The 13,441-nt window shown below is 39.0% G+C and overlaps 2 protein-coding genes across 2 annotated transcripts; both read left to right on the forward strand.

Moving 5' to 3' along the window:
* The first annotated feature begins 5,331 nt into the window (after positions 1-5,331).
* Positions 5,332-10,464, forward strand: LOC147628595 (potassium transporter 5-like). Its single transcript, XM_086813792.1, has 9 exons — positions 5,332-5,480; positions 5,636-5,867; positions 6,134-6,385; positions 7,300-7,350; positions 7,704-7,964; positions 8,090-8,142; positions 8,614-8,728; positions 8,931-9,185; positions 9,296-10,464. The coding sequence occupies exons 6-9, from the start codon at positions 8,101-8,103 to the stop codon at positions 10,285-10,287; spliced, it is 1,404 nt and encodes a 467-aa protein (XP_086669918.1). The 5' UTR covers positions 5,332-5,480; positions 5,636-5,867; positions 6,134-6,385; positions 7,300-7,350; positions 7,704-7,964; positions 8,090-8,100; the 3' UTR covers positions 10,288-10,464.
* LOC147628596 (potassium transporter 5-like) lies at positions 5,630-7,969 on the forward strand. The gene is made up of 5 exons (XM_086813069.1): positions 5,630-5,867; positions 6,134-6,363; positions 6,461-6,542; positions 7,300-7,350; positions 7,704-7,969. Exons 1-5 carry the CDS (start codon positions 5,630-5,632, stop codon positions 7,967-7,969), a joined length of 867 nt encoding a protein of 288 aa, XP_086669195.1.
* Positions 10,465-13,441: the final 2,977 nt, after the last annotated feature.

The following is a 13,441-nucleotide window of genomic DNA, read 5'->3' on the forward strand; positions in this document are numbered from 1 at the left end:
CCTACCTTCTAGTGGCTCTCTTGTGGGCTTGATGTGAGAACCTACTAAAGGACCCCAATTGCAAAGCTGATGTCAAGCCATGTATTACATAGAAAGATCAAACTCTCCACCAACCTCCTGTACTCCTTCATATCCACAAGTGAAGAAGCATCTTCACTAGAACACTTTCCATCAACCTCTATGGGTGTACTCAACACTAACTTGCACTCAGCTATGCCAGATGCCTTCAAAATTTTCCCTACACTCTTTTGCTTGAGAAAGGAAGATTTCATTTGAATCTTACTACATCTCAATCCCCAAGGTCTATCATATTAAACTCTAAACTCAACATCTCATATGTTTGTCAAATCCTCTCTTGATGGCTCCTTGTGATGATGAGGTTGTCCACATATACGATAATGATCATGTAGCTAGCCCACTCAGAGAAGGTATATAAATTTGCATCTGACGAGCTTTTAGAAAGACCAAACAAAAGAAGTATCTATCCATTGGTACCATGCTTAAGGAACTATCTCAATCTCTATACAATGTCCTTCAAAGTTTGCACACTTTGTTTTTTGAACTAGGTATCTCAAACCCAAGTGGTTGCACCACATAAACCTCCTTCTTGAGATGGCCATTCAAAAATGTGTTGATTTCACATCCATTTATAATAACAGCCACTTCCCATGAGCAGCCAAGGATAGTCCTATATGAGAATATCAGTGGGACATGTGTGCAGGTGTGTCCTTTTACAAGTCCTCAATGCAAGTTTAATTTGCTAGTATAATACTAGGTACAACTACCACCCTTACACTCACGCTCACATCTTAGTTGACTTATGTTTCATGTATATTATAACTTACACTAACATCATGTGTTATAGCTCTCGATATCTGTTATAGCTCATGCTCACGAATTTTGTTTGTTTGCGACTATAGACTCATGTCTCCTACTCGAGAGGTGTTTTTGCCTAGTTTTTAAGTTTTTTCAAGGTTTCTTAGACTTGTATGGTATTGGTTAAGGTTCTTTGAATCCTAATTATGGGTGTACAAGTGACTAAGTGTTTTTTAATTAATTTTAATTGATTCTAAATGCTATAAGCACTTATCAATTTTAACAATTCATGAACAAAATCAAAGAAAAAAGAATAATCACACCCTAATCCACTTAATTGGGGTTGAAGGCTTATGTCTTTGGAGTGAATCAAATATAAGACACTTCTTGGATTAATGTAATCAAATATAAGCCACTTAGGCTCAAATCTGATGCAAATCACAATTAAAGTAGGGTTTCCAATTCTAGTCTTTCAAGTAGAATGTTAACCTAATGTAAAACAAGCCTAAAAAAAAACTTAAAAGCAATAAAAGAAACACATTTAAAGCTCTAAAACCATATAATTTTTGGAATATGGGACCTCTTAATCAACATCAAGCAATATTTGGGTGATCTCAATAGCTTCGAATAGATGCAAAGCACTAGCCTTTTCTCCATTAGTGGCACCAAACATGTTCAAGTCAAGAGCTTACCTCATCCTTTTGTTGACTCAAGTGTTATTTAGTACTTTATCATAGAACCATAAATGCAGCTTCACATATGGGTATGCTAGCTCATGTACCACTTCCTCACCACCAGAATGCTTCCTTTGCTAAGGGGGTGAAGGTAGATCTTCCTTTGCCTAGATGGAGATAAGAAGGAGATAGCCTTTATAATGGTTCTCTCTCACAAAAGGTGGATGCAGAAGCCTACAATCAAACCTATTCAAGAAGGAAACTATCTAGCATTGGAGAATTCAAGACAATACAAACAAGGAAGAGAGTAAAAGTGGAAAAGCTTACCTCATCCTTTTGTTGACTCAAGTGTTATTTAGTACTTTATCATAGAACCATAAATGCAGCTTCACATATGGGTATGCTAGCTCATGTACCACTTCCTCACCACCAGAATGCTTCCTTTGCTAAGGGGGTGAAGGTAGATCTTCCTTTGCCTAGATGGAGATAAGAAGGAGATAGCCTTTATAATGGTTCTCTCTCACAAAAGGTGGATGCAGAAGCCTACAATCAAACCTATTCAAGAAGGAAACTATCTAGCATTGGAGAATTCAAGACAATACAAACAAGGAAGAGAGTAAAAGTGGGAAAGCTCATAAGTGAGTGAAGGGAATGAATTAACTTATATATACAAATGACTAGCTTTCACACTAGGCCAAAGAAATCTTAAAAATAGTCCCAGGCCACTAGTTCTTGTCTTAAGAAATTCACAAGATTAGTGACCTCTCTATTTGGCATTAAGTTCAAGGTAAGGCCACTTTCTAAATTCTATCACCATCTTACAAGTATTGGGCTTTCGTTACTATGTGGGTAAGATGGGAAAATGCATTACGGTAGGTCGGGGGGGTGAGTGAAACTATGTTAACCTATAAAGTAGTGGTCTTGTCTGACAAGATAAGGGTGGAGAAGAAGCTCATGAGAGGAAGAAGCCAATAGTCAATTCTATTCATGCAAGAAAACCATCAAGAACCTCTTCTCTTTTATCTTGTTCAAAACTTTAAAGATTTTCCTCATTTTGGTTATCCAAGTTTCCATGGTAATTCTTGCAAGATATTTTAATACCTCATTTTGTTTTTTTGTAAGGATCTTCCCCAAGGCATTAACTATAGGAGAACCTTGAGTGCAACGAGTAATAAAATAGTAGGTATGTATACATGCGTTTTGTAAATAAATACATAAATCATTTTTGGTATGTATGAATTATATTAAGATTGTAAGTAAACCTTCTTTAATATTGGCAGCTTAAATTCATGTGACATCATACATGATGCCCCCAAGGGATCTTCCAGGTGTATAACCCTGAGAATATCTTATAAGAAAACCTTGAGTGCAAAGGGTACTAAAATAATAGGTTGTAAATAAATACACATATCATTTTTGCATGATTATAAGTAAACCTTATTAAATTCTTTTAAGATCGTAAGTAAACATTCTTAAATTATTTTAAGGATGTAAGTAAACCTTCTTAATATTGGCATCTTGTGCACTCATGTAACATCGTGCATGATGCCCCAAGCGATCTTCTGGGGAACCCCTTAAACTTTGGTAAGGACATTGACGTTGTCTTGAATACATTGTTAAATAAACCCATTAGATCTCTACAATGAAAATGGTCATGTAATGTTAAAGATCTCTACAATACATTGTTAAATAAACCCATTGGGTCTCTACAATGCAAAAGATCAGGTAATGTTAAATATGTGAGATCTCTACAATACATAGTCAAAAAAACCCGTTGGGTCTCTAAATGCAAAAGGTCAAGTGTAACGTTAAATATGTGATGTCACATCTAGTGTCTCCATTATAAGTTACAAGATATTACGTAAATACAATCATAAATGAGGTTAAAGATGGTAATGTTGATAAATGAGTCATCTTAAAAAAAACATGGTTTTATATAAATGTGAGACTGATGTCATATGTTGTTAGCTTTGGATTTACATGTTTGAGGAGGTTTAATGTTTACATTACTTATTTAAAGGAGGTTTAATGTTTATAAGGTCTATAAAGGAGGTCAAGTAATGGCTATGTGAAAAAAAGGGAGGCATACTAAAGTCATGGGACATACTAAGAGAATGAATGCATAAAACGATACGGTGTAAGAAAGGTGTTTAGACCTACAAAGAGGGTCTTTTGAAATCGCCATATGTTTTTTGTGCCAGACCTATAAAGAAGAAGGTCTTTTGAAATCGCCATATATTTTTGTGTTAAATGGCATCATGAAAAGGTATTGAAGCCATTTTCATGAAGTTATAATTAGGAGAGTGTAAAGTTCCATTAAAAGCACATAGAAATAAAGAAAGGATGTTTCTTCTCCATCTAGTAGCAAGTGTTTTTTAATTGCCTAAATTTAAGGAAAAATACTATCAAAAAATTGAAGAGGAAATATTCTTGGGAATTTTGGCTAAGATTGCCACTCCTGTTACATATGGTGATCACCTAAAAAGTGATCAATAAGGGGGCCTAGTGGTCGTGCCAAAAACTATGGTTTTCAAAGGGTATATATATATATATATATATATTCTACATTAAAAATGGAAAATGAGCGTTAGAGAGGAGGAGAGAAGTGTGGTGGAAGGAGCCTTAAAAGGGAGGCGGGGTTGCAACCATTGGCTATAAATTTTGGGGGTCCCTCCCAAAAAAAAACACTACCTAGTATTTTGGGAGGGTTGAAACCATTGGCTACAAATTTTTTTTTTTGGGGGGGGGGATCTTTTGTATGGTGTCTGCACACACTTTTAGGTTTTTTGACATATTCTTTTCGCACATTTTAGGCCTTGGCTCTTGCATTTTGTGACCACGATTTTTGTAAACCACATCATTTTACCCTATGAGGAGCTAGCATGGCCTTCAATGAAGTAGCCTTATTAGAAATAATCTGGCACCTTTAATTGAAACCTTTCTTTGTGCATTGAGCAACATTGCCTTTCTAAAAGAATGGTTGCCTAAGTATCAATCATAGGGAGACTCCCTCTAGCTATGCACGCTTATCCCATTAAGGCATGTTCGGGACACAAGGGGGAATGCATTTCGAGAGAGCATAGGTGGCTAGGCCTCCTAAAGTAAAAACATTCACACTTTGAGTTGACAAGCACAATTTTAAATGATAAAGAAAGTCATAAAGAAAGGTGATAGTTCCACAAAAAATGGGATTGTATATAACGTGTATAAGAATGGGTGCCACCATCCATGGATTAAATTAATACAACTCTTTAGTTCATGGAGAACATGCGAAGCCAAAGCCAAGATTCTTTTTTTTTGGATGTTTTTGTTAGGAGGATGTGATGTGATGGCACATGGGCATCTTAGCGTATGTATGTGCATCAATAATTCAAAGTCCTTGGAGAAGGTGTGAAGGAGGCATATAATAATTCAAAGTCAATTGTCAAGGATGCATCTCTTCTCTATATCTATATCTATATATATATATATATGTATGTATGTATGTATGTATGTATATATGTGTACTTTGCCCCTTGCCACACATGGCACAAAAAATAGCAAAGTAGTTTTTTCTATATATATTTAGTAGCAAAATATATCATGGAAGATGGATCAAGGGACGATGGGTCAAGCTACCTGTATATTATATAAAGGATATATAAAGGAAGACTTTCAAGAAGCTGCCGCGTGGCAAAAGGAGGTTACTTGAGAAGCTTCCCATTGCCCCACTAGTCTGCGTGGGCAACATCGACGCCTTGGAATATGGCTTGGGCACATGAAGGGTGGTATTATTGATTGGAATAATAATGCCTATATACTTATATAATATATAAGTACATTATGGGAGTTCGTTAGGAGATGCTTAATCCATAAATAAACCCCCTCTCAGCGTGGTTAACTAAGTGCTTACTGTAATTATGGTATATCAACTGCCACCTTCATCTGCGTGCTAGCAGAGCGAAACACCTTCTATCTCACTATGGAAGAAACGCATATAAGTTTTGCTAGGTTTGTACACACTAGAATTTCAATCCCTTGGTCATTGTTTCATTAGAGCTTAAAAACCAAGTGATTAATCAATCAATCAATCAATCAATTAATGATAAGTATTTGAATCCATGGTTAAGTAGCTATTGAAGGCATTTCTTGTGACTCTAATGCAGGCTTTATCAAAAGCATTAATACTTCGGTTGGCCTTCCAAAGCATTGGAGTGATATATGGTGATGTGGGCACATCACCCCTGTATGTCTACAGCAGCACTTTCCCGGATTCAAACAATCTGCCCCAGAAGGAGGATGTGCTGGGGGCACTCTGCCTTATCATCTACACACTCTCCCTCATCCCTCTCATCAAGTATGTGTTCATCGTGCTTCGGGCCAACGACAACGGAAATGGTAAGAGTATAAGGAAACAGTCCATGAAGGAAGCACCATCATGCATAGCATAGACTAAGTACCATCTTGCATAGCATAAACTGTGATACATAGTTATTCTGCACAAACTACCACCATTGCAGAGTGTCATGTACCTCAAGTGTGATGCATAGCTTTTCTTACTGGATGTAGGCTCTGATGATAGTGTCACATGTACCTCAAGTGTGATGCATAGTTTTTCTTACTGGATGTAGGCTCACATTGCTCTGATAATAATGTCAATGTAGGTGGCACTTTTGCGCTTTACTCGCTTATTTGCCAGCATGCAAAAGTTAGCCAGCTTCAAAACCAGCAAGTAGAAGATGAAGTACTGTTCGGCGGACATAAGGTGCAACTCCCCAGCCGAGAGTCCAAAAGAGGAGCAAAAATCAAGGAGGCATTAGAAGGAAGTAACTTGGGCAAGAGGGTTTTGCTGCTTGTGACCCTCCTCGGTACATGTGCAGTCATTGGAGATGGTGTACTGACACCGGCTATATCCGGTACGCATCATAAAAAGTGTGGGAAACAATACCGGCCTGCCATTTCTTTTTCTGGTGTGGTCTCAAATGTGCCAGGCAGTGTTCTACATAGTATGGTACCAAATGGTGCTGGCTGTTGAGAGTGATTCAAGGGCAACGTGGTTGCAAATGTCACTTTGTGTGTGCTTGTGTGTGTGTAAAGTTGAGTCCTTTTGTTTGGACAAATGGGTGTCTGCCTACCCATGGCAAGCCAAAAAGAACCCATGGGTGTGTTCATCAGACCCAATGAACTATGTTCCTTCTAAGAAAGATCAAATTAAACTAGTGTATCAAACCAACCAAGCTGGTTTTCAATCCCAAATGAAGCTGCATTATGGTGGTTGCTGTTCAACTCCCAACATTGGAGTATCAACTGGGAAAACTGAGCCGGCCAGAACGCACAAGCTTTATCTGCCTGTAATTCACAAGCTTTATCAAGCTTGAATCTTTTAAGTTGGCATGCTTGTATAGTTCGGCGTATGAAACTAACTAACAAACTTTTAATTGCAAAACAATCCATTAAAATTTATCAAACTAAACAAAGTATCTTTTATCATATTGCAAGCAATGGTATATCCTTTTTACACAATTAAATCAGCATGCATTGGATTAAAAAACTAATCTGCAACTCATGGGGCTTGAAGGCTTGACCTAACTTGCAAATTATGGTAAAGTCAATATGCTTCCAAATTAGTAAATATTTCATAGTTGGCTAACCATGTTACAGAGTGTTATACCTCAAAAAAAATTAAATGGGCGATAGGTGATTCCACTGTTCTGATGAAACCTGATGCAAATTTAATGTGGGTGTATGATGCATCTGTGATGCAGCCTCTCTTGCAAAATCAATTTCAGTTTATCTTAACTGTACTTCAAACACGGTTGTTCTCTTGCAGTGCTCTCAGCAGTAGATGGAATTCAAACCAAGGACCCAAACTTGAGCACTGGTAGAGGCTCTAACTTCAATGTCCCAAAACACTAAAATACTATGAAAATGTGTGTAATCTGACTTAATCCTGTTCTCATTCTTGCCTTAGGATACAAAAGAACCCCCCGCAACCCCACCCCACCCCCCCCCCCCCCCCCCCCCCCCCCCCAAAACCCCACCTGAAAAACAAAAACAAAAAGAAAGAAGAAGAAGAAGAAGCTATGGCATTAGCTAGTCATATGTCCATTTTAGTGTAGAAGTGATTCTTATGTCCTTTGCTGTCTCGGTTATATAATTCCTGAACTAAGGTGGTGATCCCTTGAAATCTCAACTCAAAAAACAAAATGTTGACACAAGCACATTCCATTGCAGACCATGTGGTTCTTATTTCCATTGCCATTCTAGTACTACTATTCAGCCTTCAGCGGTTCGGAACTGGCAAGGTGGCATTTCTGTTTGCTCCGTGTGTCCTGATCTGGTTTGCTTTCATTGGTCTCATTGGCATCTACAACATCTTCAAGCATGATGCGAGCATTTTTCGAGCATTCAACCCTTACTATATTGTCAAGTATTTCAAAAGAAACGGAAAGCAAGGTTGGATCTCTTTGGGTGGCATAGTGCTAGCCATAACAGGTTAGCTCCCTGCATTGCCTTGGCCACTGGCCACTTTAAAGATGTAAGAGTATTTATATTCCAAACAATATCATGTATGCAGCTCTTCAGAGAGTTAATCATGCTTATGTTGTGATAAAGTGCAGGCACAGAGGCCATGTTTGCTGATTTGGGACACTTCTCTGTGCCCTCCATTCAGGTAATGCATATAGCACACGTACACATGTAACATCAACTCTATGTCTTGCATTACTTTCTGTTAAGCGCCCCCCAATCAAGCCATTCATTTAGCATGTACCCATGTGTAAACGTCAATCCTGTGCCTTGGATGACTGTGTTGTGAATGCGTAGCATGGATCAAGTCTCACACATACCATGTTGTAACATGTGCTTTTCTATCTCAGATGCTTTCTGTTGTGATGGTGTAGCATGTGCCCACATGTATGATTATCAACTCTTTAGTCTTTAATGGATTGTGCCCTGCTGGTGTAGAACGTGCCCACACGTATGAAGGGTCAACTCTTGTGCCTTTGATCGTTTGCTTCTGATGGTGTAGCATGTGCCCATGCATGTGGCTGCAAGTCTGGTGCTCATGTGCAGCTTCATTGCTTCTGGCTACAAATTCCTTTACTTTCTTTGCAATTTTCTGATAGGGGCATTGTGATTGCAGATAGCATTCACCACAATTGTATACCCTTCCCTATTAGCTGCCTACATTGGCCAGGGGGCTTACCTTTTAAGACATCCAGAGGATGTTAGCCAAACATTTTACAAGTCCATTCCAGGCAAAGAATCTAGCATTTCCTACTCTCTTTGTTATGAGAAAAAGAATCAAATATCTTGACAAACAGCAACAACTCTATAATAAAAAGTGGTTATAGCTTACTATACATGATAATGTAAGTACATGCCTATGCAACATAGCATTTAAACAACGCTGAGATCTTACCCTTATGCTAATTGAATGCCTTGTTTTGTTATTTCCAGAACCCATTTTCTGGCCAATGTTTGTGGTAGCTGTTGCAGCTGCCATAATTGCAAGTCAAGCCATGATATCTGCAACATTCTCCATAGTAGAGCAGTCTCTTGCTCTTGGGTGCTTTCCAACTGTGAAGGTGGTCCACACGTCATCAAAGTTCATGGGGCAAGTGTACATACCTGAGATCAACTGGATCTTGATGATTCTGTGTGTGATTGTCACTGGTGTCTTCAAGACAACAACATATATTGGGAATGCCTATGGTATGTTGACTACATGTTTCTTCTACAATTATGTATACATATGAACATATGCACTGATGTGTATACTCATGCATGCATTATGAAATGTTTGGCATTTTCTGCTCGTGCAGGTATTGCTGTTTTAGCTGTGATGCTTGTGACAACCAGTCTCTTAACCCTGATCATGCTCATGATATGGCAGACAAAGCTTTACCGTGTGGTTGCCTTCTTCTCCATCTTCACGTTTGTTGAGATGCTCTACTTCACAGCCAATCTGTACAAATTTGATCAAGGAGGCTGGCTGCCATTGGCTTTCTCGTCCTTCTTGGTAGTGACTATGGCAGTGTGGCAGTACGTCACAAGCAAGAAATACAGATATGAATCTGAAAACAAAGTCTCTATAAACTCGTTAGTGAGCAGATTAGACAGTGATTTAGGGCTAAACAGGGTGCCAGGGTTAGGGCTAATGTATACACAGCTAGTGCATGGAGTGCCTCCCATATTTGATCATTTTGTGGAAAACCTGAGGGCTTTACACTCAGTAATAGTGTTGGTGTCTGTGAAACATTTGGCTGTTGCAAGAGTGCCAGCAGAGGAGAGGTTCTTGGTGAGAAGGGTAGGAAGCAAGGAGTATAAGATGTATAGAAGTGTGGTGAGGTATGGATACATGGATGCACCGATTGAGCATGGGGATTTCGAGGCTTTGTTGATGGAGAGCTTGGAAAGATTTGTAAAAACAGAGGGTGATGGGCTTGAGCTGTTGGACCAAGGAGCTGAATTATCAGATAGTGCAGTAGACAGCATGACCCACATCACTACATATGGTGTGGAGGAAAGCCATGAAGAGGTAAACAGGAAGACTAATACAAGTACCACGCAGGCGGAGGAAAGGAAAGAAGAGATAAACAAGGAGATAGCTTTCCTGCGAAGGGCAAGAGGAGAAGGGGTGACTTACCTTCTTGGAAATAGTCTGGTGGAGGCTTCACAGAATGCTTGGATTGGGAAGAAGATTGTGGTGAACGTCCTCTATGATTGCTTGCAGCGCATATGTAGAAAGAGCAGAGTTGCACTTCAAATACCACACAAGAGGTTGATGGAAGTTGGCATAACCTATAGCACATGAGTTCGTATGCTTGTTTTATCATATGCACAAATAACACTGCACTACACTATTATACTCTTTTGTGGCTAGTGTTTGATGCAAGGCAAGGTCACAGTACCATGTATATGTTTCTTGAATGCATAATTATGTACATGTCATTTGGCACGAATGCTAACATAAATAATGAAGTTTAATCTCCTTCAAAGCTTCTCTGGGATGATAATGGTTTAGTTCTCTAGGATGTTTGTGCACTTAAAGAAGTTTAATCTCCTTCAAAGCTTCTCTGGGATGATAATGGTTTAGTTCTCTAGGATGTTTGTGCACTTAAAGAAGCAAAGCAGGGGTGCCATAGTACCATGCATGTATCTTGGGCACTATGCATAATTAGAGCATCTCTGAGATGATGGTTTAGCCTAAAATTCTTTTTATGGTTTCTAATGTTGAGAGAGAGAGAGAGAGAGAGAGAGAGAGAGAGAGTGGTTGCCACAACCACAATCATGAAGGTGTTAGCCATAGATTCAGTGATTTGTTGTACTAATTCTTTCTATTTGCTACTTCCCTTAGTGCTAGGGTTCATTATGGCTGAGTGTGCCTTGCATATCTAGAGGTTTAATAGAAACTCAGTATGAAGGGCTGTGTGAATATATGCTCTTATGTGTGTGTGTGTGGAGTGCGTGTGTGAGAGCATATCTTGATGCAGAGTTCTACACCCACTATTGGGCACAGATGACGTTAGTGGGGATGTCGTAGTATCTGGTTGACTACCATGAGTATATAACATGCATGTTCGTAAAAGGTGAGTTTGGGCACATCTAGGTATGTATAGATTCAGTGGAGGACTTTGGCCATGTTCCCAATTAAACATTCATGAAGAGCATTTCTCTTCTATGTTCCTACACCATGCCTTTTGTTCTTCGAGAATACAACTTTTTGAAGGTAAGGAGACTCATCCATGCTGTTAACCATTTTATAGGTTAACATGGTTTCACCTGCCTGACTTTATCATCTTACCTGCTCAAATATGCACACCCACCTTTTCTAAGACTGCATTAGAGCACCCATTGTTTGTAAGATGGCATTGGAGCACCCATTGTTTGTAAGACGGCACTGGAGCATCAAAGGGCTTTGGCCATGGTATACCATCATTGATCTACATACTCTTCCTTACACATGCACTTATGGATATAAACGTACAAGCATAAAGAAGACATCTCTATCTATCTAAACATCAAAACAAACGCACGCCTCTTTGAGTGTGCTATGAAAGAGACAAATCTTATCACAAACAAGGTACCCTTGACATGTCAAGGTATCCTTGACATGGCCACAAGTACTACGTCGCCAAAGAAATGGAAAACTGCCAGAATTATTTAAATCATAGTAAAAACCTTAGTGTTGAGAAACCTTCTAACTTGACCATGGTGGTCATCAATCCCATAGGATAACCACACAAAAAAAGATTTGGGTGACTTACCCCCTATGAGAGATACCATATCCTTCTAACTCAAACCCACTATATTGAGAAATACTTTATCCTTCTAACTCAAACCCACTTATACTAGTGAACCATCAATTTACTTAAGGATAGCATATTCACAACCTCACAAAAGAGCCATAACATTTGCATGAATGCAACAAGCTAGAAAGGTAAGCTCTTCAATGTTGCTGAGGAAGTTACAAAAGAAATCTACGGATGCCTACAATATAGAAAAATAAAGAGTAGAGATTATGCTTAATTGATAGACGGTGAATACTTTTGCATTATTGTCGCCAAAAGTTATAAGTTTTCAATGTGATAAAAAAACTGGCTAATTAAAAGTCAAGGTGGTGCATTTGGAAATTAATCTTCATTTAACAACATACTAGTTGGTAGACCCGTGCTTCGCACATCTTTTCAGACTTCCAAATTCAAATTGTACCCGAGCCTCCTTAAACCTCCTCTTTCCCTTCTTCTCGAGTGGCCCAGACCCCCGGCCTTCGCGGGTTGATTGCCCTTTCTTTCTCTTTCTCTTTGGCTCTTTTTATAATTTCCCTTTAAAACAAAACAAAAAACATCTTGTTTAAAGTAAGTTTACTCTCTCTCTCTCTCTCTCTTTCTCTCTCTCTCTCTCTTCGTTCTCCTCTCTTTTTCCCCCCTTAAAAAGCACTCACTCTCTTCCTCTCTCTAACTTTCTCTCTACTTCACTCTCACTCACTCACACTCTCTCCCCCCCCTCTTTAACTCTCGCAACCTCCCTTTCTTTCTCTTTTTAAACCTCTCTCTCTCTCTCTCTCTCTCTCTCTCTCTCTCTCTCTCTCTTCGTTCTCCTCTCTTTTTCCCCCCTTAAAAAACACTCTCTCTTCCTCTCTCTAACTTTCTCTCTACTTCACTCTCACTCACTCACTCTCTCTCCCCCCCTCTCTTTAACTCTCGCAACCTCCCTTTCTTTCTCTTTTTTACCCCCCCCCCCCCTCTCTCTCTCTCTCTCTAATAAGTCACTCTCTTTCCCTTTCTCTAACTCTCTTTATTTCTCTTTCTAACCCTATTTCTTTCTCTCTCTCTCTCTCTCTCTCTCTCTCTCTCTCTCTCTCTCTCTCTCTCTCTCTCTCTCTCTCTCTCTCTCAGACACACACACACATTGATTCTCTCTAACTCACTATTTTTACCTTTCTCTAACTCTCTTTATTTCTCTTTCTAACCCTATTTCTTTCTCTTTCTAGCCCCCCCCCTCTCTCTCTCTCTCTCTCACACACACACACACACACACACACACACTTATTGATTCTCGCTAACTCACTCTTTTTACCTTTCTCTAACTCTCTCTCTCTCTCTCTCTCTCTCTCTCTCTCTCTCTCTCTCGTCTCTCTCTCATATATATATATATATATAGTAGCAGTAGTATATATATATATGCTATTGTGAACTCTCTCTCTCTAACCCTCTAACTCTCTAACTCTAACCCTCAAATAAGATTTATATATAATAGTAGCAGTAGTATATATATACATATATAGATAGTAATATAGTATGGTATAAAAGAGTAGTAGTATAGTATAGAAGAAGACACACACACACACACACACACACACACACACACACACACACATAGTGTACATTAGTATATCATAGAAGAAGGGAGCTTCCACGTGGGGTAGCTAGGAGTCGTCATGTGGCAGTTCCCAAATAAGGTATTAT

The sequence above is a fragment of the Cibotium barometz genome, chromosome 19 (assembly GCF_041138505.1).
Source record: "Cibotium barometz isolate CiBa-2024 chromosome 19, ASM4113850v1, whole genome shotgun sequence".
Taxonomy (NCBI): Eukaryota; Viridiplantae; Streptophyta; class Polypodiopsida; order Cyatheales; family Cibotiaceae; genus Cibotium; species Cibotium barometz.